The following is a 27,558-nucleotide window of genomic DNA, read 5'->3' as shown; positions in this document are numbered from 1 at the left end:
AAAAAAAAAAGATAGAAACACAAAAGCATAGCCTGGAGACAAGGTCTGTGTGAAGGACAAGTTCTTCGTCTTATTTATACCACGCAATATTATTATTATTATTTTTTTTTTTTTTTAAAAAGAAAAAGTTTGAAAGTTAGCAAGTGCAAATTGTGTTTACTGTGGAAATCGATAGAGAAAGGTCGTGAAAAGGAGAGAGTGATGAATCACAAAGGTTTCTTCGCATACAAGTAGCTAGAGAGAAATAAAGCGATAATAATACTATACAATTAGTCAAATTACTAAGTAATTATATTGTTTATCATTTCTCTATATATCTAACAAATACTACATATTATATATATAACACGCCCACATATTTGATATTTTGTATACTATGTGTATATCCCGGAAAGAGAAAAGGTTGGACCCTCTTTGTTTTTCTGTTCAGCCATAAAAAAGCCTTTGACGAGAAAGTTTCCATTCTACTTTCTCTCTCTCTCTCTCCTCTTTGTTCTCTCAAACACCCAAAGCAAATAAAAAAAACTTCACAAAGGTAATAATAAATTAAACGCATATATCTTATACTTTCATGTTCATCATCAACAAACTAGCTTTTTCTTTTCAAAATCCTCAATCATTTGATCATCTGATCAAGAATTAACTAAGACTTTGCAATCTCTCTCTCTCCCTCCCTTGGTGTTTCTTAACTCAAGCTTCTATGTATCACCTTTTTCGTCTTTCTCATATTTTCAAGACTTTGATGTTTTACAGAATAGAGAGTATATAATCAAGCAGAAGAGAAGATCAAGAAAGAGGAAGATATCATCAATTGAAGCTGTTTTTTTTGGGGGAGGAGATGGCGAACCATAGAATCAGCGAAGCCACAAACCATAACCATAATCATCATCATCTTCCTTATTCACTAATACATGGCCTCAACAACAATCATCCACCTCCTGGATTCATGTAACAAATCTTCCCAAGTCTTTTCTTCTTTACATAAATATATATTCACATAAAGCTCAACTTCTTTATTCATATATTTCTAATATATATTGAGCTCTAAATTTTTCTATGGGTTTTTCTTGTTTATGCTCAATTTGTCATTTTCTTAATAGTAATTAATATGATACTAGTATATATGTTACACGGCTTCGTTCGTGAGATAATAAATGGTCAACGAAAATCTATAGGCAAAACATAGACTAAAAAATGTGTTTTAGATCATCCGAAATTATAGGTTTTATAAGTGCTTTAGCTCTTGTGTAAACTTTTATTATATGCGACCGTACGTCTTTATTTATATAGTACTATATATTTCTTCAACTCAAATGCGACCCTCTAAGTATGGTTACTCAATTTTATTGTTCGTCTTGTTCTCCATTTTCTCACTTTCTAATTTTAGTTACAACATATGATGATTATTCTTTTTGTACTAATTATATAATTTTAAGAAATGAAACAGTAACCAAAATGGATCGTCCAGCTTCGATTTTGGAGAGCTAGAAGAAGCAATTGTTCTGCAAGGTGTTAAGTATAGGAACGATGAAACAAAGCCACGTAAGCCTCTTTCTCATACCTTCATGACGTGAGCTTTCCTTAACAAACTCCAATAAAGTTTTAGAATTAATAGAAAAAAAACAAAAACTGAAACTGAAAAGAAAAAACAAAATGTGAAAAAGCTGAGAAGAGTCTGAACAAGTCTTTAGATAGGTTTAGGTGATGATACGGAGGCAAAAGAGAGCCTTGGATGGCGTGACTTGTTTATTTATTTCTCTTCTAATAAAAATCTTTTTTACCAACTCCCTAACTTCCTCAATATCGAATATTCAAAATTATACTAGTATTAGGAAATGTATGTCATGCTATATATATAGTTCCACGTGATAAATGATGTAGTTAGTTCCAATTAGAATACTAGATTACAACAAATGCACACACCTGATTAATAGTATCAATCAACCATGATCACTAACTACATTCTATGATACTAAAATGTAATGATGGGTAAATCTGTATTGCAGCTTTATTAGGAGGAGGAGGAGGAGCTACGACTCTAGAGATGTTCCCTTCATGGCCAATCAGAACTCACCAAACTCTTCCTACTGTACCCTTTCTTCTTCTTTGACCCTTTCCTCTTGTTTTTTCTCCTTTTTCGGCATTTATAATTTATAAATAAAAAAATTATTCTCTTATACTATAATTTGTGCATTTTTACTCTCTCGTTTTTATTATATACAAACAAATGTTTCTTGTTCCTCTTACTTATCCTATACTATTATTTGCTTGTTTTCCCCTCTAAACTGAAAGCGATTTTTTAAGACTAGTTAATTACTCCATTCCTTTCTCCTGACTTTATATTATTAGCTAGTAGATAAAACTAATAATACACCCATTTGTCAAAAATTATACGCTAAGGTCAATTCCTCCTTAGTTACATTATAATTATTCCTTTTCTGACTTTTTATTTAGTTATACGTTGAGTATGATTATGTTGAATGTGTATTGCAGCAGGAGAGTTCAAAGTCAGGAGGAGAGAGCAGCGATTCAGGATCTGCGAATTTCTCCGGCAAAGCTGAAAGTCAACAGCCTGAGTCTCCCATGAGTAGCAAACAGAACCATCATCTCATGCTTCAGCATCATCATCACAATAAAAACAACAACATGGCGAACTCAAGTTCAACATCTGGACTTCCTTCTACTTCTCGAACTACTTTAGCTCCTCCTAAACCTTCGGAAGATAAGGTACTCATCATCGTCATCATCACTTATAAAATTTTCAATTTTAGAAAGAGATAGGTATATGCATGTAGTTGGGGTCATCATGAGGCATGCATGCTTTGGTGCATGTACATGGTATGTAGGAGGAGTATATCACTAGGTCTCTCTCTCTCTCCTTGTCACATGATAGATATGCATGCACATGCTTTTTCATATAGGTCTATGTCCTAACAAATCTTCCAATAAAACAAAAACATACACAGATCCCAAAAAGGAAACGGATCAGAGAAAATTCAGAATTTTGACCTCTCAAATCGTTGATAAAATTGAAAACACAGACAAATTTTAAATCCAAATAAAATAAAATCCCCATAAAGCGAAATAAAGCAGAAGAATCTTCCTCAGTGTTATATAGTACTATTTTAATAAATAGATTATATGAAGTATTTTAATTTCCTTCTTACTCTCTTTCTATGTTTACTTTTTTTTCCAAAGATTTCTTTTTGTTGCATGTTAATTAACCAATGCTTTAATTCTTCACATCCATTAATGTCATGATATATCTGCTTGGTATAGATGCATAAATGTTTCATAAATTTCTTACATGAATTCATATCGCTTAGGTTTAAAACATTTAATACATGCTGTTTTCCTTCTCGTCTCTAAATAGGAAAATTAATCACATGACTGGACTACACTTATACAATTAATTTTTTTTCTTTCTTTCTTTTCCACTGAATTCAATTTCTATTTTCATCTTTGTTCTCTGACATTGCAGAGGAAGGCTACAACTTCAGGCAAACAACTTGATGCTAAGGTACTTTAACGTTCAATGTTCATCATCATTATTTCTTATACATTTTTTTGACTCCCCCGAGGAGACATATATATATATATATATGTAAACATACTTTTATTAGTAACCTTTTTAGTTATACTTATATGTAGTCAGCTAGTCGTAATAGTATTCTGCTCTCCGTTTTACCCAAACTAATTCGTTAACTTCTTGTTTAAAACTGGATTGATTTAAGACACTGAGACGTTTGGCCCAAAATAGAGAAGCTGCTCGCAAAAGCCGTCTTAGGAAAAAGGTAACCATATCAATACGACAATACCATCTCTATATGACATATTCATTACTATTTTTGTCGAATAATATTGGGTTGCATATAAACAACGCTTTTTCTTTTTTTCTTTAATAAACACATCAACAATGCTAGTGTTATTACTGTAACATAGGCATTGGTTTTTTTGGGGAATCGCTGCTATATCTATGCATTTACTTCTATATCTACCATTTACCAGTCTTCTAATAAATTCATTTATGAACGTGTAGTTTCCATGCACCCATCATTACGAAAAATCAAAATTTCGAATAATTCTATATGTTTGATATATTGATATACTAGTATATACTATTAACAAACGTGTACTTATGGCATGAGCAGGCGTATGTGCAACAGCTAGAATCAAGTAGGATAAAGCTTTCCCAGTTGGAGCAAGAACTTCAGCGTGCTCGTTCTCAGGTTGATATTTAAACTCTTTATTTAATTTCTTATAATATAATGCTTCCTTTTTGTTGTAAAATAATACTATATTTTTACTTTGTCACAACCTGTGAATTGTTGAGATACTTAATTTGGTTATTAAAAAATGTCTCTTTGTGGAATTTAATATATTTGTTTATGTCGATGGTAGGGGCTGTTCATGGGTGGTTGTGGACCACCAGGACCTAACATCACTTCCGGTACTGAAACCTAAAACACCAATTTGTATAGCACTATTTTATTAAATTACAACAACAATGATTAATTTACTATTAACAACTTTTGTGTTTTTAAAATGAACGTACGTGTAGGAGCTGCGATGTTTGACATGGAATATGGGAGGTGGCTAGAGGATGATAACCGGCACATGTCGGAGATTCGAACCGGTCTTCAGGCTCATTTATCGGACAACGATCTAAGGTCGATCGTAGACGGTTACATTGCCCACTTTGATGAGATATTCCGATTAAAAGCCGTGGCTGCGAAAGCTGATGTGTTCCACCTCATCATCGGAACATGGATGTCCCCAGCCGAACGATGTTTTATTTGGATGGCTGGTTTCCGTCCATCTGACCTAATCAAGGTTCGATTTCTTCTTCTCTTGTTTGGCATATTTCTTATGTCTCGATTACTCCAAGTACTTAAGTTCTAGGTTTTACTTTTGCAGGTGAATTAATACATTAAAAAATCCTTTAATATTAGAAAATGATTGCAAAATGTAACGCAAAATAAAAAGAGAAAAGTTAATGGGAGATCTTTTGTAATTGATTAGATATTGGTGTCACAAATGGACCTATTGACGGAGCAACAACTGATGGGAATATATAGCCTACAACACTCGTCGCAACAAGCAGAGGAAGCTCTCTCGCAGGGTCTCGAACAACTTCAGCAATCTCTCATCGATACTCTTGCCGCATCTCCAGTCATGGACGGAATGCAACAAATGGCCGTTGCTCTCGGCAAGATCTCTAATCTCGAAGGCTTTATCCGCCAGGTTCCATTTTCTCACCTATCTTTTTTTACCTTATCTGCTTTCATCTACTTTTATATATGATTTTTCATTTGCATTAAACTTACATTCTACATTATTACGTAATGATGTTTACAGAACACAACATAGTATTAGAGTAGTGTTTTTAACGCAAAGCGAGAGAAAAATAACCGTGTGGAATATAAACAAAGTGACCTAACTATATAATTATAGATAATATCATATATACATATAAGAATGGAGAATTTTTATGGAAATATGTTAGGTGTGAATATAACGTTTTGGGAGCATGTAAAATACAAAGACATACAGATGTTTTAAAATGCGGAAATACGTGCGTATATTTAGCGTACATATATGAACAAAAGTATGTGCTGGCTGAATTTGTCTAATAAGAAAAAAAATAAATAATTTGATAAAATGTTGCTTTCACGTATATATTGTCTGTTCTGTTCCTGGACTATATGCTCAATTGGCCATGTCTTTTCAGCTCCTTTTTTTCTCCTGTCATATAATAATAAATGTTGTTTTAGTCTTATATTTAATTATTCCAAGAGCCATATTTCTTTCACCAACTTGTTTTTATATAATACAAATAGCTGAAAAAACAAAGAGAATATGTTTAAAGCATTCTCCATCTCTTTCAAAGTTTTGTTTTGACGAACTCAATAATATACATATAATATTTACTTGGTTTTCAAACATTCGGATCAATTTTTTTTTTTTTAATAATTATATCTCAATTACAAGTTATTGACTTTTGTAAAACCCAGTATCCCCACCATGGTAGTAGGTATGCAATTATCATTATCATATTTTAATATTATTATCAAATGAAATAGTAGTGGTCAGTTTAAAATGTCAAAATTAACTGTGATTACTTATTGATTTTCTTGAATTCTCTATTCTTAATTTTAATGAAGGCTGATAATTTGAGGCAGCAGACCGTTCACCAGCTGCGACGGATCTTGACAGTCCGACAAGCAGCTAGGTGTTTTCTAGTCATCGGAGAGTACTATGGAAGGCTCAGAGCTCTTAGCTCTCTTTGGTTGTCTCGCCCACGAGAGTAAGGCACATTCATAACGCATATTTACATTTCATTAATATATAATTAATGCTGCAATATTAATCTGATCTTGGGCATTATTAATGTGAATATATATAGGACACTGATGAGTGATGAAACATCTTGCCAAACGACGACGGATTTGCAGATAGTTCAGTCATCGCGGAACCACTTCTCCAATTTCTAAATGAAAAATGTAACCTTTTTATAACTAAAAAATGGCCAAGTTTCATTGTCTGTCTTAATTTCACTTGTTTCGTTATAAGTTGTACTAGAAAATATAGGATCTTCGTAATCGTTTCGCCCTTTTTAATTATAGTTTTCTGCTATTATATGAAAATATGAAATTAACGTACGGGCTACGTACCACGTAAATGGAACCGATTTATGTGCGATTAATGATGCATTCGGAACGAGAAAAGAAGCACTTTGACTACAATACCAAGAGGTTGATACCAAAAGATTAACGGGCCTTACATGGGCCAGACGCTGCTTTCTGTGACTTCTCTCTCTCTATCGATCATGTAAGTTTCCAGATATTTCTGTTGTTTTCAATTTCTGAATTTCACATCGATTATAGAAATTAGAAACGTAGAGTAAACACATGAAATATTCAAAGTGTTTTCTTCTAAGAATCAACATCTGACAGGTGGTATGGTACATTCTAAATTTCTAAACCGAAAAAAACAAAAGTTGTACCTTCATGTTGACAAAACAAAAAAGTCGGACCTTTAATTCCCACTTATGAAATTATTATGATGACTATCTTTCATTCTTTGTTTACTGTTTCAAACTCTTTTAACACACACAGAGCAATAATATTAGTACAAGTGGTTCTGTTCAGAAAAGTCCAATAGAGAGATATCGTTAATTAGGTTTTTTGAAGAAGACGAAGGTTCATCAGATCCGATCTTTTGTGTCAATGGAAACAGCAAAGCGTAGAACGATGTCATCAATCGTCTCGAAGCTCAGCTCTGTCTCCGAACAAACCAGAGCCGCCGCTTTAGCTGAGCTTAGACTCATCTCTAAACAAGATCCCGACAGCCGTCTCATCATCGCCGACGCCGGAGCTATCCCTTACCTCGCCGAGACTCTCTACTCTTCGTCTCACTCTTCCCAAGAAAACGCCGCCGCGACTCTCCTCAACCTCTCCATCACCTCTCGCGAACCCCTCATGTCCTCACGCGGTTTGCTCGACGCGCTTTCTCACGCGCTTCGTCACCACGACACCACCACTTCCCCCGCAGCGGTTCAGTCCTCCGCCGCCACGATTTACAGCCTTCTGATCGCCGAGGAATCTTACCGTCCGATCATCGGATCTAAACGCGATATCATCTTCTCCCTCGTCCACATCATCAGGTACCCGAGTTCGCATCCCCGGTCGATCAAAGACGCGCTCAAGGCACTCTTCGCCATCGCTCTCTACCCGATGAACCGATCGACGATGATCTCCCTCGGCGCGATCCCGGCTCTCTTCTCGCTGATCGTCAAGGACTCGCGGTGCGGGATCGTGGAAGATGCGACGGCGGTTATGGCGCAAGTCGCTGGATGCGAAGAGAGTGAAGACGGGATGAGGAGAGTTTCGGGAGCCAACGTGCTCGCGGATCTGTTGGATCCTTGCACTGGCTCGACACTACGGATCAAGGAGAACTCCGTTGGTGCGCTTCTGAATCTGGCGAGATGCGGAGGGGATGAAGCGAGGTCGGAAGTTGCTGCGGCGGTTGCGTCTGGTGCGGATGAAGGAGCTATGGAAGGGATCGTGTACGTAGCTGAGAACGGTAGTGTGAAAGGAAGGAAGAAGGCGATTGATCTGTTGAAGCTCGTTAATGGCGGCGATTCACGTTTTGACTATTTGATCAATGAAGTAAATCCAAATAGCATAAGCATCTGATTTGCACTAAAAATCTCTCAGTCTTTGTTTGTGCTTACTACTAATTCCCATTCATTGTACACTTTGAACATATATGTATATCAATCAATCAAACACAGGATCCGTTACAAATCAATTTTTTTTTTTTTTTTTTTTTTTTCTGTACATGTTTTCATCTAATGTGGTGTTGTGTGAGTTCAAGAATCCAATAGTGAGCGTAGAATTGCATCGCAAACGCCATCGTAGTGTACGACTAAATGTCCGCCTTGCGGGATTTCGTGGTAGTTGATCAAAGGTTGCTTCTGCAAGATGCATCTTTGAAGTTGGAATGGAACAACTTTGTCTTCCTTCCCATGCCAGATGTGAATACAGCTCTCTTTACTAATGTTTAGATCTGCGGGTTCGAAGTCCCATTGCCCGAAACAAGCCATGAAATCGTCTCTTAGTGTGTTGAAAACATCTCTTTCCCGTAGCGAATCCTAAATAATGTTTTAAGTTGTGTACCAAAATGATCAAACAGTTCAAATTTGCAATTCAAGTTGGATGGAGTTAAGTTAGGTAGTGACCTTAGTAAGCATGGGGAAGCCAGTAGTTCGCTTAAGCACCTCCATGTCATGGCTGTTGAAGTAGACCGGATTGCTTTCAAGAACTGAACTAGTTGATGGGAAGAGCTTTTGAATAACCCACCAATGTAACAGTCCTGGTGCATATTTCGATATCCTCAAACCCCATTTGATAATACCTCTCCTGTAATCTTTCTTGATTAGCTTCTTAGGAAGCGAGGGCCACCGATAATTTACCACCGGAGCAACAAAAGCCACGCCAGATAGCCTGTAAAGAAATACTCAACGGTTACTTAACTGTTCACAATCTATTTAGCCTTATCCTTAAGTTTGGGGTATCGAGAATGGTTGAATTGCCTGTGAGCAATGTGTTTTAGGCAACCCCAAGTAGGATAAGATCCCATGGAGACTCCAATTAGGTAAAATTTAGGTCCTAACTCCAACTGATCTGCAAGTTCTGCTATGTCATCAACTTCACTTTGCAATGAGCGTTTCGTGTTTGAATCCGATTCTCCATATCCAGAACGGTCGTAGAATAAAAAATACACCCCAAGCTCTTCTATTAGCTCCTGAAAAACTAAATCCAGGTGAGATTTAAGGATCACAATGATTAAAAACAGAGGCATGGAAACATCCAGACAAGATCCAAAGAGCATTTTATTACATTTGAGGCAGAGAAGTTCATATCTTTGGAGCTTCCAAAGCCATGAACAAGAATGATTTTGTATTTGGCCGCTTGCTTTGGAACTCCTGTTTCTCTATAAGCTAAATATCTCCCATCCCGAAGCTTAACCCTGTTTGAACTTGCAGAAGAATCCCCCATCAACCCTGATACAGTACCACTACAAAAAGACACAGATTTTAGCCATTAATGACTGATGCGATATATTATGGACCACACAGAATGAATTTGGGTATTGAAACTGGAAAAAAAAACAAGTTTCAGGAGATACCAAAAATCTAGAAGGAACACAGAACTGTATCAACGCTTTTCAATCTTTATGTGCACCAGATGATGTTCTTCCCTGGTACCTGGAGGATGGAGAAGAGAAGTTGATAAAAAAGATGGCTACTTGAAAAAAGCAAGTTCCTTAGGTGTATTGGATTTGAAGGGAATAAAGAATTGAGCCAAATATTCCTTTCTGATGCTTTGGGTAAACCATTCTTTAGAATTTTATCCTTTAGCCGTCTTTATTTCAATGTTTGTAAAACCTGAGACGCCACTGCCAGTTTCACCAATCTCAATCTTGTTTCTCCAACAAGTTAACCAATAAAGAAACTTCCCATGATTATTAGTATTACTTATTAGAAACAGCATTTTTGACAAACTGTTCATTTTGAGATTTTCGAATATTCCTTATCCCAATCCTTGACGGTTCTATCCCCAAAATCTTGGATGCCATGTCAAATAACCGGTTTTTTTTAATTTGGTAAAGGTCATTTTCATATCACTATAAAAAGGATTTTAATAACGAAATCAATATATAATACTATCACTGTAAAATACTTGAACAAAGGAAACTGAAATGGGTTTAAAATGAAACGTTGACCTCGTTTCGCTGGTGTGAACCTGACGATCTCTTGCGCTAAAGTCCGTTGACACGGAATTGTTCCATTAATGAACGAGATTTCCTGACGTTGAGCCACTCTTGTTGATGGACATAGGACGTGATGCACTCGGCTTATCAGCTCTTGAACTTGTCCCTGCGCAGTCATCATATCCAGCAAACAAGTTTGTATCTGTGATTTCAGTCGGTATCTGTTCCTCAAGAGCCTCTGTTAGAAGCTCCTTCTGATTACAAGAGTAGAGAAACAAAGTTACTACTCTAGTACGGCACATCTGCAACTTTATCCTTCAGCAAAAGGAAATAAAATGATCAAGACAAGAAAAACGAGATAAATATCCCTGAAACGCTGAAACAGATTGTTCACTAAAACAATGGATATTTGAAGAAAGATAATGCAGCTGTATGTACACAGAGCTAAAATCTTTTTGCACAAGACTCCGAACCAGGTGTACGAAAATGATACAAATTAATGTCAAACTCAGAGGTGTAAAATGAAATAGTAGGGAACTTTTTCATAAACGCAACCAGGTTTCAGTTACAGATGTAGAATATTAGATTGTTTATTCTTTTAGAAAAAATTGAAATATTTCAATTTTAAAGGAAGACAAAAAAAGGTATTTTAGAGATATTTTTGGAATATATTGTTAAATGTAAAGATTGTGTAAGTATAAACCAAAATTGGCTTAGAAAATAGAAATCAATTTATAGAAATATTTTAGGAAAATAATTGATGTTTTCGATTTTTGTATATTATGAGATTATCGAATTTGATTTCCATATTTTACTTATTGTTTTTTGTGTAATTATTAGGGATCAATTATGTAAATAAATTAGAACCTGAAGGTAGAACCCAAAATGTATTTTTTATATTGGAAACTTTCCATGATTATTCCGTGGAAACAACATTTTTACAACCTGTTCCTTTTGAGATTTTCGAATAAAAACTGAAATGGGTTTAAAATGAAACGTTGACCTCGTTTCGCTGGTTGGGCATGAGAATCAATAACCTGAGATGACCTTCTTGGCATAACTTGACAAGATTCCTATGCTGTGTAAGGATGGCATTACTGTTGCCTAACAAAACATGAGCAATAACGTAACTCTCTCCTTTCTCATTTGCAAATTGCCACTCCTTCACCGTCAAGTTGAAATAGTCTTTCCCTGTGGATACAGTTGCTTTCACCTCTACGTACTCTTTCTTACTGCCTCTGTTTTCGATGATTAGATCGTAAGGTAACCCGGTTTCGCTCTGCTCGTTAACCCATCTAACCAGAGCCTTCTTGCCGTATTTTGCAGCAAAGTATCTGTAAGCAATTTCTTCACCTTTTCTACCAGTCTGTTGCGCTTGTGCAGCCCAAGGTGTGCCGGTGTGAACCTGACGATCTCTTGAGACGGAATTGTTCCATTCGTGAACGAGATTTCCTGACGTTAAGCCACTCTTCATGGACATAGGACATGATTGGTTCGGTTTATTAGCTCTTGAACTTGTTGTCCCTACGCAGTCATCATATCCAGCAACCAAGTTTGTATCTGTGATCTCAGACGGTATCTGTTCCTCAAGAGCCTCTGTTACAAGCTCCTTCTGATTACAAGAGAAGAGAAACAAAGTTACTACTCTATTACGGCACATCTGCAACTTCATCCTTCAGCAAAAGGAAATTAAATGATCAAAGATAAGAAAAATGAGATAAATATTTTCTAAATTGCAGAAACAGTTTATTCACTAAAACAAGAATATTTGAAGAAAGAGAATGCAACACTTCTGGAACACATAGCTTAAAGCTTTTTGCACAAGACTCCAAACTAGGAGTAACAATGCTACAAATCCATGTCAAATTCAGGTATAAAAATAAATTTTAAGGAATTTTAATCATAAAGGCAACCAGGTTTCAGTTTCAGACATTCCCTATATAAGGACAGAATCTGAAACCTGAGATTTTGGAAGGTTTCCATTAATTAATTCAAGAAAAAAAAACAGGGAGATGAATTGGGGACTGGAGCTGATAACGGGCGCAACCTTTATCCTTTTTCAGCCTGCCTCAGTGACATTGTGATGTGCACATGCAGAATCAAAGAGCAAAGCTGAACTAGGGAAGTTTTTACATTTGCTAACTCAACTCCAAGACTTTGCAACTGGGTGCTAAGTCTCAGCGCGAGAGCAGGAAGCATAAGAAGGAACAAAAAACGATAAGAGAAACCGCTTAAAAGCAAAATTGTAAAAGTATGAGTGAAAATGGTCTAGCTTCCATATTCGGAAATTTTCTCAAAATTTGAAAAGAAGGTGTCACAAAAAATAGTGAGCCTGTGCTACTTGGAAACTATAACAAAGGGGCAAAAAAGCGTAGAAAAGGTAAACCAAAGGTAAGCAAACTGGAAAAGTGGAGTAAAAAATGAATTTGGATGTAAATCAGGATAGCAAAAGGTAAAACTTTCCCGCATCCTTCAATTTGAAATATGTGCTCACTTAACAGACATGTAGTAAATATGACCACTAACTCACAGCGACATGTAGTAATCCAACAAATGGAAATGATGACATCACTTTAGCCCTTTTATTGTGAGCTTGTACTTCGGATCCACCCAAGTTGTAAGAAGACAATACTTTATCGACAAACTACAAAAATAAGAGAGTATTAGAGAATAAAACCTACTCACCACACCTTACTTAAGATGATTCACTGTCAGATTCATGCAATATTATAATCTAATGTAGTATATAAACAGTCATCCAATCACGATATACTCAACATGGACTTACCATTGACATGCTTAACTCTTTTCATGTGTCCTTCCAAGTTGAAACGAACAATCTCAGAGCTCCTTCAGATTGTGTGAAATCAGCCTCATTGATACTGAAAACCTGCTTAGCATCAGAATCATCTGCTAATTTAGAGGGGTCTCTTCTAAGCAGTTTGTGAAAACCAGTTTTTTCACGAATACGACTCTCAGCCTTTCTTTTCTTACTGGAGCTCCCAAGATGCTTAATCTCTTCTGCAACAGATGGATATGGACAACTACTGAAACGGTCAGAACTATTAACATTTTCGACCTCATAATCAGCATTATCATCGTCCTCCGAGCTCAATGAATTAAATCTTGTATGCTTGCCACAATAATCCTTATCTTGCTGTTGTTTCTTTGGTGAGAGGATGCGATACTTCTGACGCAGTTCAGTCAGCAAGATCTTCAATGTTTCGCCTTCTTGTCTCTTTGCGTCTTGAATGAAAGATACATACATCCTATAAAATGTATTAATCATATATAATCAGCTACTGCAGTTTATACTACGAATCAATTAAGAACATAATCCAACCACCAACCCACTACTTGTAACCAAACTTCAATTTTTACATGAAACAGAGATCAACAAATTTCAGGCATAGATAAACTATCAAACTGATCAAATAAATGCTGGATTTTTAAAAACAAAGCTATCTAACCAGCTTCATATCATCAAACTAACTAACTCATAAGCAGTTTTAGATAACCCAAAATTACAATACCATACCGCAAGTTCTGAATACGAACACCGAGCTTTTCTTTGCTTGTAACTGATTTTCTCACAGCAACAAAATTCAAAAATTCATCGAGCTTAACATCATCCATATCATAAGTGTTCATATAGCTATCAAGAAATGAAATTATCTCCTCACTACTGATCGGAACTAGGCCAGTAGAACCAGAGATGGATGGAAAATAGAGCAAGACAAGCGGATGCTGCAGCAAAGGTCCCAATCCCAAATCATCAAAGCAACCAACTCCCTCGTTTCGACATATTGCCACTTCCAATTCATACAGGGTCACAATTTTTCTAGCTCCAACGAAGCAGTGAATAAATGCAATAATCTACAAGACATCAAGAAAGCACATAATTGCTAAAAATTCAAAAGGGGTTTAAATAAAAAGGAATCAACTTTGCAATAGATAGGCTCTGTTTTGTTCTAAGGAATACAGTTTCAAGCTTTACCTTGCCTTCAAGGGACATAAGTTGGCGAAGCGAAGGAACACCTTGCATTTGCATCCCTAAAGAATCAGCTTGAAGTTGTGATTGAACCAATTGCCAAACCCTAGTCGAAGAAACGTTCTCTCCGGAAGTAATCAGCGATTTACCTGTCTTGTTGACTGCATTATCAATTCGAATGACTTCAACATTACCGCCGGCGCCAAACTGCGGACGAGGGAAGTTGAGATTTTGCTGCTGTGTCTGTAAATTGTATCTAATGGGCTGATGGATACTGAAATTGGAAAACGCACGAGTCGCTTGAGGAACATATCCACCGTTCGCGGAGGCGCGTAAAGACCACGAGCCGTCGCGAGTCCCTTGCATTGGTCGGCCCCGGAAATAGCGACAAAGGAAAAAAGTATCGGAGAAGAACAGAACCAATTCGGAGGGTTTAACGTTTAAGATGAAATGTACCGGGTTTTAATTTAGCATCTGATAACTGAACCGGTATTGGTCAATAAAATTAAACAGTGCAATTTAAATTAAATTGGTTCACAAAACATGACCAGAGAAAATATTTGACCGTATTTGAACCGCATGGCAAGTAGACCATATTATTCGTGAATGAAAACACACGGTTCAACCGTTAGCTATAATACCATTCGTACTTTTTTGCGAGGTTAGTATTCGTTAAGGCTCCACCACAACATTGACACATACATTGAATAAACTTGTAGTTTCGACTTAATGACTACTGTACTCCCGTTTGTTTAATCCTATAACTACTTTTCTTTTGATTGGAGTATTTTATTCCTTCAGGTATTGACTAAACCACGGTTAACCTTTGTATCTTTTCGAAGAAAAATTTCTTGTGCTTATAGGTCAAATCCACTATCTCTATCTCTTCCAAATCTTCAAACTACTAAAAACTAAATCTTTATTTAAAACCTTGAATCTAAAACTCATACATATATATTATCAATTAAAATTAGTTTTAGGAAAATTATCAGTTCTCCAAACTAGTACTAGTAATAGTATATGCTTGCATGCATTAAGTAGTGGTGCAAACCATAACAAAATTTAATTAGGAATGATATAAAATTAATAAAAATAAGTAGTTTCATACCTTTTTAGCATATACTCCATCTGTCTCATAAAAATTGATGTTTTGGGATACTTTTTTGTCCCACAAAGATTGATGTTTTGTAAACTTCAAGAAGTAATCATTGAAATTATTTAAAATTTTGAATTATTATTGGTTTAAAATTAAATAATATCTCTTTAGTCAAAAAAAATTATATTTAAACTCAATAATTATTGTTTTCTTTAAATGTGTAAAAGCTTCTAAACATCAATATTTATGAGACAGAGGGAGTATATACTAGCTAATATCTTAAACAAAACGTAAATTGTGGATTAGAGTCCTAGCTAGAAAAGTTTTACGTACGTACACCGGTGTATATATCAACAAATTCGTGTAACTAATAACTGCTACTTGGATCATCAAAAACGTCAATAAAAGTGAACGCGTTGATTTTGTATCAGTTTTGCTTTTTATCATTTGTCCCTATAAAGACGGCTAAAATGATGTTGAAATTGTTGTTTAGATGTAATGATGAATTTTGTCTTCGCCGGTCTATATGCACTTAATAGACAATTATGACTATAAAATGATGAAAGGATATCGTATTTGTTGGTATAAGAATAAGATGTTAGAAAATCTTAGTAAATGGGAAAGAGAATTGAGGGTAAAGAAGAAAAACTAAAAGACTACGAGTCTTAGGATTCTCTTTCATTGAAAAGCCTTGTGCTTGTGCGTTTGCTTTTCACTATATGAAGTAAGACCCACACCACAGTTATTTGAAGAAAATTACAAATTGTTCCCCCCTTCATGTAAACGCGTAGACACGTGCGAACGTCGACATATCTACATATAATAATACGTGTTGGGGTATGAAGAAAAAAACAAAAACTTTACTGACCGAAGATTTTGTATTGGAGGAAAAATAGGAAAGAACCTATTTTGACGAACGGCTACGATACACACCAGGTAGGTTGATCTAGAACCTTTTCCTACTACTTATCTTACCCTTTTATCGTGGGGAGAGAGAGAGAGAGAGAGAAAAAAGAGTGAGAGAGAGAAAGATGAGTTTGATGAATCCTTATGAGAAGGGTTTAAGTTTCGAATCACCAAGCTTCATCGAATGGCTTAAACCTCCATCTTCTCCTTCTGTGTTATATCGTATGAAGACAAGAGATGCTATATCAAGATCAAATCACCACCAGAGTAAGATGAACATGTTGGAACGATCTCTATGCTTATACCAACCACGAGAACCGCTCAACACCTCTATTCAATGCTTGCCTCTTCTAAACAAGCTCATGGAAAACAAGAGTCGTCAAGCCTTGGATGAGATCAAAGAAGAGACTAAGGATGATGTGGTTACTCTCCAAATCGGGTTTCCTAATTATCACCGTGGTAACTCGCCGGGGGATGACTCTGACACAACTTCTGACCATCAGAAGAAACCCATCAAGAGAGAGATAATAGACGATGGCGTGGTGATGATGAAGAAGAGGAGAAAGATGAAGTATGATGATGAGGTGATTGATTCTGATACGGAAGTCTGTGGGCAGAGGTTTTGGATACCAAGTCCTGCTCAGATTCATGTCGGTCCAATGCAATTTGCTTGCTCTATTTGCAGCAAAACGTTCAATAGGTACAATAACATGCAGGTACGTCTTAATTCTCTCTATCATCTTAATTACCATATATGATTGGTTATAGATATCTACGCTCATCTACAAATCTTGCATTATGTGTTAACCATCATCAATATATAGATGTCATATTAATTACCTAGAGAGAAAAAAAAAACATTATTATCACTGTCAACTTTACCTTTGCCTTTGTCCATTCTAATATATATTCATATATGTGATTCAATTCACTAATTTACTGTTATTTTCCTAAATAAGCAAAGAAAATAAAAACAGTTGACAAATTTATACATTTTTGTGTATGATCAATGTATTCCGTTATGTATTGCACTTTGTGAGTGTATATGTTAAAGCAACGGTTAATAAGTTTATAGTATTGTATACATTTCCACCTACAATAGTTTCCTTATATGGACCATACACTTCCTTTTGTATGAATTATGTTGTACTATAATCATACATATTCTCGACGATATATATAGGTACACGATGCATACAGAATACTGGAAGGAATTTAATTACATTGATGACTTAATTATTACGATAATTAATCGTGGTTGGTGTATGATTCGTATAGTATTAGATATAATCAATTGAGAGAAGGATTATATTGGGTATGTAACGTCTGGATTAGTTGAGAAATCTTCAAAAATCTTTTGACTTTTTTCATTGTTTGCCTTGCCTTTTGGTTGAAAAGCCAAAAAGCAAAAGAATAATCACGGAGTGGGATTTGGTAAAGTATAATTCAGCAAGAAACCAAAAAAGGGGAGAAAACAAAAAAAGCAATGATCATACTACTTTTACTGAATATATGCAATCGATTACTTAACCTAGCTAATGAAGATCTGGGTAAAAAGCCTTCTAAATTCTAAATAAGTATCACTTGTTTCTATTTTACTTAGGATTCTCTCCTTTACCATATATACTAGTAGTATAAATTTACTTTGGTCCCAACTTTAATTCGAAATTAAAATCATTAAACCAATACCTTTCTAAGTAGAAAACACACATTTTTCTTACACATACAGAGTTTCTTAATTATTAAATTTGTGATTACCATACACTAGAAGTGGAAGTGGACGACAAAAGTTTCTCATGTTCTTTCCGGTTAAGTCTCATCCTATATGAAATTGAAAATGCACTCCTGAGCATGCATTTGAGTCCCTATCTAGGAATGCAACGAGCAAATTTGTGTCCTACATACGTACGGACTATAACTGTCGATTAGTGTCACATATAATATTATTACGATAATATTCATTAGAAATATGAAAAGTTTCGATAGAATTATACACAAGTAGAAGTTCTAACGAATTTATATACGCTAAACATGTACAGATGCATATGTGGGGACATGGATCTGAGTTCAGAAAAGGGGCTGACTCGTTGAAGGGCACAACCCAACCTGCGGCTATCTTGCGGCTGCCATGCTATTGTTGTGCAGAGGGATGCAAGAACAACATCAACCATCCACGGTCTAAGCCCTTGAAAGATTTTCGTACACTTCAGACACATTACAAACGTAAGCATGGCTCCAAGCCCTTCTCTTGCGGCAAATGTGGCAAGGCCTTGGCTGTGAAAGGCGACTGGAGGACCCACGAGAAAAACTGTGGAAAGCTTTGGTATTGTACATGTGGGTCAGATTTCAAGCACAAGAGGTCTCTCAAGGACCACATCAGGTCCTTCGGCAGTGGACATGCTCCTCACCCGTCTGTTTCTTTTGATGGTTTCGAGGAGGATACAGAATGTGTCACCACTGAGTGAGATTGATGTTAGATACACCGGAGAGACTGTGGAATCATCATCGAGCGACCGGTAAGATCTGAATTTTCTAATGTTGCTTCAAAGCTATCCACCACAAACACATTTCAAGTCTACCAAAGAATTTCTATCGTGGAAAGGAGAAATTCTTTGTTAGACTCGATATAGAAAAAAAAAATATAGAAATTTACCAAATAAAATGAAGCAACATTTTAAAATTTAGATCTTTTTATTGGGATATGGTTACGATAAGTCCACATAGAGCCCGGTGTTTGTCTAATAATTTCTTCTTTCTTTTTTAATGTTTGAAACATGGGTTTGAGTATTGGTGTGTTACGTACTATGCATGTGATATCATTAGGGTTCTTGGTTTGGTAGTAACCTTAAGAAAGGAGGTTTAATTATGCTCACTAACAAAAACTTCTCTTTTTTACGAGGGTTGTATTTGTTGGGGAGCATATTGTGGCTCGTGTAAACCCCTAGTTATCTTAGTGATTAGTAGCAATTAAGTATGATCTGAGTCTTAATTAGGGGTTCCTTATTTAATAAGGGTGATTTATCGATTAATAATTTGTGAAGCACGTGAATTTTCTGTTTCTCACATTGTAATTTGTATTAGAAGAGAAAATTGGTGTGCTTCACTTCATTATTGTACGACGTAATCCTCATTTAAAGACTCTTTTCTATATTGTATCTCTTTTCATTACATATCATGTGCTCTCGATTTGTTGTTTACAAAGATTCATGATATTGTGTTTTTGTTGAACTTGTAAATTTCACGTTACAACAACAAAAAGATGTTATATCTGAGCTCGTAAGACTTGACACGTCATCTGAACGATTTTGACTTGTATAGATGTGTATATCGTCGAAATTTACCATATATTTCAATATGTGTGTGACACCACAAATCCAAAAAAAATGTAAAAAGCACTTACCCCTAACCATTTTGGGAAAGTGTACTTGGTCTCCACCGCCCAATCTGAAGCAAAATCTTTGGGACTTGGGACAAAACGACAGTGCAAAACTCTTAACAACAAGCTTCTTCGCTTGAAACAATAACACAACTCTCTGACAAAACTCTTTGATGGTATATATGTATATTTTCAAAGGTAAACTTTTACCAAAGGGATCTTAAACTCTTTAGGCAAGAACGGGATAGCCCTGGGATTGTTTTCCAGGTCGCGATACAATCTATACTCTGCTTCATAGTCATGAAGCTTCAGCTCTGCCTTCTGATTAGTATGGTAATGGTGCTTGGTTGAATTCAACTTCCCAAACCCGAAAACACTAACTTTCTCACAAACTCCCACCGCAAGCATCACAGCCTGCATACCTGACGAGTAGTGAAACAACGAGCCTTCATGGTTTTTGCTCCAATCCACAAACCCTTCCGCTTTCTTCTCTTCCAAGAACTTCTTGACCGAGTAATACTTGACGATTCTAGCACACAGGACATCGAATCTCGGATCCGTGATAATCAGAGGAGCTCTATGCGATGGTTTGCAAACAGTATAATCCAAAACGTGAATGGGTTGGCAAATGTACATCACAATGGGAACTGTTTCGCCATAGGGATGACAGTAACAGCTCTGCCTTCTCCCACACTGATGCAAAATGTTACTATTTATGAAAGATATGTTCGTTTTCGATCCGACCTTTTTCTCAAACCTCTCTGTTTTGGCATTGTTCAAGCGAATCACAATCTCATGCTTATCAATGAGATCACCGTATTGGCTAATCAGCAATGTGCCGCTGTTACCAACCACTGCACAGGATGAGTATCTTTTACTCGAAACCGAAACAACACTAACACCGTTGTGGGAATCAATCGGATCCTTGACTAATCTGATCAAATCTAACATGATGTTAGGTTCATAAGCTCTTCTTCTACGAGCCCAAAGTTGTAAATTTCTCTTGAACTCTGACCAGTAACGATAAACCTGAGGGGAACGAAGCGTTACCGGGAATCTCGAAGCAATGTCTCTGCTGCTGCTCCCATGGCGATGTTGTTCGCTCGGTCTTGTCATGGAGCTGAAATGGCGGCGGTGGCTTCTCCGGGTGTTGTCGTAATCCGAGATCAGATCGACCTCTTGCTTGAACTTGAGCTCGCCGGGATCAATGGCGGCGAATTCGAGCAATGTCTCGTTGAATACAATCTCTTCAGTCGTCATGAGTCCGGAGGTGCCGAGCTCGGCGATCGCGGAGGCGAAGGAGAAGCTACTCCGGCGAATCGCGACTCTGCAAATGAGCGTGGCGGCGAAGAAAGCGAAGAGGAGAGCACTAAAGAGAGGCCTAACGGATCGTTTCATCGGCTCCCTGGAGAGATATAAAAGTAAAAAGAAACGTCGGGAAGTTTCTTAATTAAACCCCCAAAAACTGACGACGCGGGTCGGATCTTAAAGTCGGATCCATTGAACGGGTATAAGTAAAGGCCGAGACTTTTTATTAGAAATCTATGATCAGAAACTTGAGAGGGAAGAAGGCACAGAAGAAAACTTGAGAACGTGAAGAGAAAGGTGAAGAGTGAAACTGAAGTCAAAGAGACGACATTGACATTGTTGATTAAATTGGGGCAAGTGTGAGATATGATATGAGGAAGCCCTTAAATGGAGGAGAGATCTGAAGAAGGGAAGGGAAGAGAGATAGATCCAAATTCAACTAACATTAAACAAATCATTCAATTACTCATTCTTTCCTCTTTTTATCTAAGTTGCAGTCATGTTGGAGAGAGAGAGAGAGAGAGAGAGAGAGAGAGTGGTAACTTCATTGTAAAGTGGCGAATAATAAAATCAAAGGAGGAGACTGTTTTGGGAAACCATTCTACTTCTATTGTAAAAATTCACCGTGGGCGTTCGGCGGAAACCGGACAAACCGAACCGGACAACCCGAGAATTTCGGTTATCGGATCAAACCGAAGAAAGAAAGCATAACCGTTCGGCGCCTTGACGTTTTGTGTTTGTATACAAAAACATTCTGTTGTTTTCTATTTTTTCAAACGTCAAAATTTCCAATTTTTATCACAATTAAATTTTTTCCTCTTTTCTCTGTCACACCACCGACTTGAATCATCCCATCTGCTTTTCCTTATTTGACCTGTGAAATAATTTATGATCATGGATTCATCCACGATTCTTCTAGGATTTTATATAATAAGATCTGATTTCTTGAGATAAAGTTTTCAACTTTGAAATCGATTTCTGTAAAACCCTGAAAGAGATATGTACAGCAATTTCAAAGAACAAGCGATCGAGTACGTGAAGCAAGCTGTTCAAGAGGACAATGTTGGCAACTACAATAAAGCTTTCCCTTTATACATGAACGCCCTTGAATACTTTAAGACCCATCTCAAGTATGAGAAGAACCCTAAGATCCGAGAAGCTATCACCCATAAATTCAACGAGTATCTCCGCCGTGCGGAGGAGCTTCGTGCCGTTTTGGACGAAGGTGGGTCGGGTCCAGGATCCAACGGTGGTGGTGATGCTGCTGCAGCTGTGGCCGCGAAGCCGAAAAAAGACGGAGGAGATGGAGATGGAGACGACCCGGAGCAATCAAAGCTTCGAGCTGGGTTAAACTCTGCTATTGTTAGGGAAAAGCCTAATGTCAAGTGGACAGATGTTGCTGGGCTTGAGAGTGCTAAACAAGCGTTGCAGGAAGCTGTGATTTTGCCTGTCAAGTTCCCACAGTTCTTCACTGGTGAATGTTTCTACTTTCAGTTTTGGATTGGAGTCTTCCATGTAATTTGATTTACTTGTATTGATCAATCTTTACTTGTTATGATTAGGCAAGAGGCAGCCATGGCGAGCTTTTCTTCTCTATGGGCCTCCTGGAACGGGTAAATCCTACTTGGCCAAGGCTGTTGCTACTGAAGCTGACTCTACGTTTTTCAGGTAACGTATGTTTCGATTATAGCTCTTCTTGTTGTAAGACTTGCCAACGTTTCCATATATGATTCACTTGGTTCAGTTTGTGATAAGATATAGTCATGTTTGTCACAAGCATATGCAGCCTGCTGGAATTGCTAGCCTATAGTTGCAGATCTTTGGGTTTAAATATGCCTCAGTCAAGTAGTTTGCTGTGTTTATAATTGGGACACATTGCACCTTTTGAATTATCGTATACTTTTTTTTGTCTCCTAACCATCAGTGTGTCTTCATCGGACTTGGTCTCGAAGTGGATGGGTGAAAGTGAAAAGCTAGTATCCAACCTTTTTGAGATGGCCCGTGAGAGTGCTCCGTCGATCATTTTTGTTGATGAGATAGATTCTTTGTGTGGTCAACGTGGGGAAGGCGATGAAAGTGAAGCTTCAAGACGTATCAAAACAGAGCTTCTTGTGCAGATGCAGGTGAAAAAGGTTATTAGAAAGAAACCTTCTGGGAATGAATTATTAGCAGAAACATGACTTTTTTTTCTCTCTCTCTCTCTCTATTTCTCTTTTATTTTAGGGTGTCGGACACAATGATGAGAAAGTCCTTGTGCTAGCAGCAACAAATACACCGTATGCTCTCGATCAGGTGAAACTCATAAGAGTGGATTGGTGTTTTTGAATTAGTTTCCAGCTTTAGAATAATACTAAATACCATGTTCATTGCAGGCTATTAGGCGACGTTTTGATAAACGTATCTATATCCCTCTACCCGATGTGAAGGCTCGTCAGCACATGTTCAAAGTACTGAATTGACTTAAAACTTTTCTCAAAGTAAATTTCAGGAGACCCAATCCTAATGATATTCGTGTATGAATCAGGTGCATTTGGGAGATACTCCTCATAATTTGAAAGAAGCTGATTTTGAATATTTAGCTCGCAGGACAGAAGGATTTTCTGGTTCAGATGTGGCTGTTTGTGTAGGTGGCTTGGCCAGAGTTGTTATTTCTATCTAGATAATTAAACAATCTTTTGTCCTGAGTGGTTTCTACTCCTCTGCAGGTCAAGGATGTTCTGTTTGAACCAGTTCGAAAAACCCAAGACGCCATGTTCTTTTTCAAGGCTACTGATCGTACGTGGAGGCCATGCGGGCCTAAACAACCTGGTGCCATTCAGACTACAATGCAGGATTTAGCAGCAAAAGGGCTTGCTGAAAAGGTAGGCGTCAAAAGTCTGAATTTGCTGTCAAACTCATAATATCTTAGCATGAGAATACATTTCTATATGCATTTGGTCTTGACGAAATTTCAATCGTTGAAGTTGTTTTGGTGATGATGGTCGTTCATTTGTTTTGATTCGAAACACAACAGATTATTCCACCGCTTATCGCGAGAACGGATTTTGATAAGGTACTAGCAAGACAGCGACCGACGGTGAGCAAGTCTGACCTTGAGGTCCATGAGAATTTCACAAAAGAGTTTGGAGAGGAAGGTTGGCATTGATCAAATTGCTTGGCATTATTAGTTGCAGGGAAGATCTCGAGTTCCCGGTTATGTATTTATGCACTAGGAGGGGAACATTTCTTTTGATGCACATCATTGAATTTTAGTTTTCTAATTGTGTAAATTATTTCTGACATGATTGTTTCCTGATGCCAAAGTCAGGAAACAATCATCAATACATCATTGCGTATATGCATAATTTTTTGCCTCTAATATTGAATTCTATGATTCTATCAACAACAAAATGATCGTATGTACTCGCACACAATCTGGTAAAATGACACCTAGCTTACACACGTTCACATGCAAAACATAAGGACCATGGTTCAAGGCTTGTGCGCTGATTTCTACTAACTTGCAATCTTGCATTTTATGTCTCACGGAACAGTCTCTTATTGTGTATACTTTTGTATTTTCTTACTCCACCTTTCAGCAAAGTTATTATGTAATGCTAGTTCCCCTTTCACTCAGGAATTAAATGGCCTGATCCAAGAGCGCTAGTTAGGTCACTGAAAAATGCTATCACCACAACTTCATCATGAAAAGACATTTGTTTTGAGCCACTTAGGTGTAGAAATTATACACAAATCAATTAACCTATAAATGATGTATTTCTCTGTTTTGTCAGCAGCTGGTGCATTGTAAAATCCAAGAAATGCATTCTTCTAGCATTTTGAACTTCTGGCGCTTTGCTATATCCAAGAAAATCTCCAGCCTCTTGTGGAACTCTGACCCGCTCTCTTTGCATCTAAAGGAACCAGAACACTCACACTGCTCTGTCAAATGAGCGGCTTTCACCTGATTGCACCTAATGCACACTAGATCCTGCATGTGGTACATTCTCTCTCTCTGTCTCACCATCTGGAGAAGACTATTCTCCATCTGCTCTCTATCATATATCTTCCCGCATTGTGTATCCACACATGACCATTCTTTCTCTGTTAATAGATCTGGGTCTCTGCATAAATCTAGGTCTCTGTAGGCATCACAGTTGCTGCAACAATAAAAACAGTATAATCAAAACTTGGTGTATACATATTCAGCCGCCTTACTGCTTACTACTTCAAAAAAGTCAAGTATTAAAAAACACAATGTGGGTAGATATAAGACAGAGAGCAGATGGTATATTCAGCCTTCGGAACATGACCAAGGTAGCCCTCTTTTCTTTGGGATTTGGGGGTCTAAGGCGTTTTTCTTTTCTTTTAGTGTTGCAAACAGATAGCAGAAACTAGAGGTAGCAAGTCACCAGAATGCTTATTTGAATCACAAAAATTGAGCATTTCTTTTGGTCAAGTAATACCTGCAAGCTACATTAGGTAAGATGCAGGAGGGCCCAGGATCAAGAAATTCCGCTTCAGCAGCATACTCTTTTACCTTAATGTACTTCAACAGATTCTTTCTCATTACCTTTAGAGAAGAGATTACGTCAGTAAGATTGTAGGTCTAGAGAACAAAATTTGAGAAGACAATAGTTAACACCCATCTGAAATAATCCAACTTTTTAGGTAAACATAGTTTCAAGAATCAGATTTCTGGACTGTAGACTGGATTTGTGAATGATCTATTCAGAGGACTTGTGAATACTCCAGACGTTTATCAAATTGAACCAGTATCAGGTAAAATTGAAAAGGAATAGGTAGAGTACTTACCAGAACATCGTGCTGGACATTCTGGTCAAGAGCCAGAACAGCAGAGATAACCTGTATAAATTCTAACGTGTAATCTCCTTTGGGAGTTTGACCAGAAAACCGAGATGCATCTGAAACGTTTATATCCTTCATGTGTGGCATGATATCAATAACCTTCTTAAGAAGCCTCTCTGTGAAGTAGGATTCAATCTGCATAAAATAAACAAAAAAGAAATGAGGAGACAATCTTTTGAGTGAACGAAAAGTAAATCAAAAGAAATGGCTTAAACTCTACCTGCTCTCTTAGATATTCTACCATCTGTGCCTCTAAACTCTCTGAACTGCCCTTTTTTTTCTCTAATGCAAATTTCCAGGGATGAAATATAAACTCGGCAACGATTATAGTGAAATCACTCTGCCAAGATAGATGAAATGCATCAGTGTCCAAGAAAATAGTCTAACTGTTGACAAATGTTTAAATAACTCTGCTTTGATTTGAGAGAGGGTTTTGTCTGTACACCTTAATATACTCGGGTAAATGTCGTGCAACACTCCATTTTTGTTCAATAGCCACTTCGTCAGGTGAACTTTCATCATCGGTAGCTTGGATACCAGTGTAGTTATACTAAAGGTTGAAAAAGAGATATCTTGATGAGAGGGTATAAATAAGGAAAAGCAAGATCAAGAAGTCTGATTAAACCAAAAGTAATGATGGAAGATGGGGCTTTAGTAGAGTTCAGTGCAGTTTGGAGATAATTTTTTAACCATCAAGGTGAAAGGACTTTACTCTTATCAGTTATAATTCCTTCTGGTTTACTGGAACAACATGTATTGAGGTCCCATGGATTGCCACTTTTTCATTTCCTCTCTTTGAGGCTCAATTTTTGTGTTCAGGGATTTGTAATTTTACAATTTACAACAAGGTTTGCCATGTTTAGCTATCAGAAATTAAGAATACAAAAGGGAAGTATAAGAAATAAGAATTCTAACCTGATCCATGAAAAGTAATGAGTGCCAGTAGTGAACCGGCTCGAGCAATATCCACTCAAAGATAGAACTGTCAGTGGCAAAGTACAAAAATCATGGCAGGGAAATGAGTGTAGCCCATTAGACATATAGTCAAACATATATACCGTGAAAGGAAGAAACCAACCTATTTCCCACCGCTGTGAGCAAGCTTTCACAATAGGCCTTGGCAGCAGATAGATCAAATTTGCCTGTGTGGATAATGACCTTTGAGAAGTCTGCATAAATTATTATAGCACCCAATCTCCGCAAATCAGTCAATAGCAGAGCAAAGACCTTTTGCATGACCTACAATATTCATGAAAGACGCAGGATGTCAAATGGGTTTAGAATTTTAAAGGCAAATAAAAAATGAATGTAACAGACAAATCTCAGGATCTGAAGGTGCCATGGGAATGATGTGTATTATGACAAGCATAATCCAGCAAGGAGTAAATTATATAAAGTCTGCTGAATGATCCACACCAACTCATTTATACTTGATAAAAAAGCAAGAAATACTAGATAATATTTACCTTGTGAAGCATGAGATGAAGAGCTGGATCATGGAGCTTAGAGGACGGGCTACAATAAGGAATTAACATCGGTATGTTATGAGTAAAAACAAAAGTGAACATGTTACAAGATGTGACATAATCATACCTGCAGAGCCACCAAGACAAGCGTTGCAAAATGGAATCAGCATATATATTCTCATATTTACGCACATCAGTAAAGCAATTATCAAACAATTGTTTCAGGACACGAAATGCTTGAGCACATCCAGTGGTCTCATCAAAACTGGTGTTCTCGTCTGAATTTGTT

General features: G+C 37.0%; 7 protein-coding genes and 1 pseudogene across 9 annotated transcripts; 4 read left to right on the top strand and 4 right to left on the bottom strand.

Moving 5' to 3' along the window:
* On the top strand, positions 396-6,623 carry LOC104766512 (transcription factor TGA2.2-like). Its single transcript, XM_010490416.2, has 13 exons — positions 396-535; positions 754-948; positions 1,448-1,542; positions 2,007-2,089; positions 2,494-2,727; positions 3,482-3,520; positions 3,735-3,794; positions 4,152-4,229; positions 4,402-4,450; positions 4,562-4,833; positions 5,023-5,244; positions 6,165-6,307; positions 6,407-6,623. Exons 2-13 carry the CDS (start codon positions 839-841, stop codon positions 6,492-6,494), a joined length of 1,473 nt encoding a protein of 490 aa, XP_010488718.1. The 5' UTR covers positions 396-535; positions 754-838; the 3' UTR covers positions 6,495-6,623.
* On the top strand, positions 6,933-8,313 carry LOC104766500 (U-box domain-containing protein 4-like). The gene has a single exon (XM_010490407.2). It carries the CDS (start codon positions 7,230-7,232, stop codon positions 8,196-8,198), a length of 969 nt encoding a protein of 322 aa, XP_010488709.1. The 5' UTR covers positions 6,933-7,229; the 3' UTR covers positions 8,199-8,313.
* On the bottom strand, positions 8,321-9,985 carry LOC104766483. Of its 2 annotated transcripts, XM_010490389.1 has the most exons (5): positions 9,694-9,985; positions 9,405-9,582; positions 9,098-9,309; positions 8,744-9,008; positions 8,321-8,656 (listed from the first exon to the last, which is right to left on the bottom strand). In XM_010490389.1, the coding sequence occupies exons 2-5, from the start codon at positions 9,561-9,563 to the stop codon at positions 8,375-8,377; spliced, it is 918 nt and encodes a 305-aa protein (XP_010488691.1). In that variant the 5' UTR covers positions 9,564-9,582; positions 9,694-9,985; the 3' UTR covers positions 8,321-8,374. The 2 variants fall into 2 exon arrangements, with proteins under 2 accessions (XP_010488691.1, XP_010488699.1); XM_010490397.1 differs by lacking the exon at positions 9,694-9,985 and having other exon boundaries at positions 9,098-9,317; positions 9,405-9,496.
* Positions 11,192-14,685, bottom strand: LOC104778623 (annotated as a pseudogene).
* Positions 16,240-19,481, top strand: LOC104766477 (zinc finger protein WIP3-like). The gene is made up of 2 exons (XM_010490377.2): positions 16,240-16,987; positions 18,311-19,481. Exons 1-2 carry the CDS (start codon positions 16,397-16,399, stop codon positions 18,734-18,736), a joined length of 1,017 nt encoding a protein of 338 aa, XP_010488679.1. The 5' UTR covers positions 16,240-16,396; the 3' UTR covers positions 18,737-19,481.
* Positions 19,597-21,599, bottom strand: LOC104766462 (beta-1,6-galactosyltransferase GALT29A). 2 transcript variants are annotated; one of them, XM_010490364.2, is made up of 2 exons: positions 20,698-21,599; positions 19,597-20,581 (listed from the first exon to the last, which is right to left on the bottom strand). In XM_010490364.2, the coding sequence occupies exons 1-2, from the start codon at positions 20,733-20,735 to the stop codon at positions 19,840-19,842; spliced, it is 780 nt and encodes a 259-aa protein (XP_010488666.1). In that variant the 5' UTR covers positions 20,736-21,599; the 3' UTR covers positions 19,597-19,839. The 2 variants fall into 2 exon arrangements, with proteins under 2 accessions (XP_010488666.1, XP_010488659.1); XM_010490357.2 differs by having other exon boundaries at positions 19,597-21,599.
* On the top strand, positions 21,763-24,313 carry LOC104766446 (protein SUPPRESSOR OF K(+) TRANSPORT GROWTH DEFECT 1-like). The gene is made up of 8 exons (XM_010490345.2): positions 21,763-22,429; positions 22,518-22,623; positions 22,880-23,078; positions 23,179-23,247; positions 23,328-23,402; positions 23,480-23,578; positions 23,661-23,816; positions 23,969-24,313. Exons 1-8 carry the CDS (start codon positions 21,955-21,957, stop codon positions 24,098-24,100), a joined length of 1,311 nt encoding a protein of 436 aa, XP_010488647.1. The 5' UTR covers positions 21,763-21,954; the 3' UTR covers positions 24,101-24,313.
* Positions 24,606-27,552, bottom strand: LOC109132192 (DNA polymerase epsilon catalytic subunit A-like). The gene is made up of 9 exons (XM_019243351.1): positions 27,397-27,552; positions 27,270-27,318; positions 26,882-27,042; positions 26,719-26,785; positions 26,249-26,353; positions 26,024-26,143; positions 25,750-25,938; positions 25,401-25,507; positions 24,606-25,094 (listed from the first exon to the last, which is right to left on the bottom strand). Exons 2-9 carry the CDS (start codon positions 27,279-27,281, stop codon positions 24,725-24,727), a joined length of 1,131 nt encoding a protein of 376 aa, XP_019098896.1. The 5' UTR covers positions 27,282-27,318; positions 27,397-27,552; the 3' UTR covers positions 24,606-24,724.

The sequence above is a fragment of the Camelina sativa genome, chromosome 3 (assembly GCF_000633955.1).
Source record: "Camelina sativa cultivar DH55 chromosome 3, Cs, whole genome shotgun sequence".
Taxonomy (NCBI): Eukaryota; Viridiplantae; Streptophyta; class Magnoliopsida; order Brassicales; family Brassicaceae; genus Camelina; species Camelina sativa.
The sequence above is the reverse complement of the archived record's forward strand: the minus strand, read 5'-3'. Positions and strand labels throughout refer to the sequence as shown.

Coding starts and splice junctions, on each gene's coding strand:
- LOC104766512 (XM_010490416.2), top strand. CDS start 839: ATGGCGAACCATAGAATCAGCGAAGCCACAAACCATAACCATAATCAT. Junction 1,543..2,006: donor GAACGATGAAACAAAGCCAC/GTAAGCCTCTTT, acceptor TCTGTATTGCAG/CTTTATTAGGAGGAGGAGGA. Junction 6,308..6,406: donor TGGTTGTCTCGCCCACGAGA/GTAAGGCACATT, acceptor GAATATATATAG/GACACTGATGAGTGATGAAA.
- LOC109132192 (XM_019243351.1), bottom strand. Junction 26,786..26,881: donor CTCACAGCGGTGGGAAATAG/GTTGGTTTCTTC, acceptor TGCCACTGACAG/TTCTATCTTTGAGTGGATAT. Junction 26,354..26,718: donor CATTACTTTTCATGGATCAG/GTTAGAATTCTT, acceptor TTCAACCTTTAG/TATAACTACACTGGTATCCA.
- LOC104766483 (XM_010490389.1), bottom strand. CDS start 9,563: ATGGGGGATTCTTCTGCAAGTTCAAACAGGGTTAAGCTTCGGGATGGG. Junction 9,310..9,404: donor TGAACTTCTCTGCCTCAAAT/GTAATAAAATGC, acceptor TTAGTTTTTCAG/GAGCTAATAGAAGAGCTTGG. Junction 8,657..8,743: donor GCTTCCCCATGCTTACTAAG/GTCACTACCTAA, acceptor AACATTATTTAG/GATTCGCTACGGGAAAGAGA.
- LOC104766462 (XM_010490357.2), bottom strand. CDS start 21,045: ATGAAACGATCCGTTAGGCCTCTCTTTAGTGCTCTCCTCTTCGCTTTC.
- LOC104766446 (XM_010490345.2), top strand. CDS start 21,955: ATGTACAGCAATTTCAAAGAACAAGCGATCGAGTACGTGAAGCAAGCT. Junction 23,403..23,479: donor CTCGTCAGCACATGTTCAAA/GTACTGAATTGA, acceptor TGTATGAATCAG/GTGCATTTGGGAGATACTCC. Junction 23,817..23,968: donor CAAAAGGGCTTGCTGAAAAG/GTAGGCGTCAAA, acceptor GAAACACAACAG/ATTATTCCACCGCTTATCGC.
- LOC104766477 (XM_010490377.2), top strand. CDS start 16,397: ATGAGTTTGATGAATCCTTATGAGAAGGGTTTAAGTTTCGAATCACCA. Junction 16,988..18,310: donor ATAGGTACAATAACATGCAG/GTACGTCTTAAT, acceptor AAACATGTACAG/ATGCATATGTGGGGACATGG.
- LOC104766500 (XM_010490407.2), top strand. CDS start 7,230: ATGGAAACAGCAAAGCGTAGAACGATGTCATCAATCGTCTCGAAGCTC.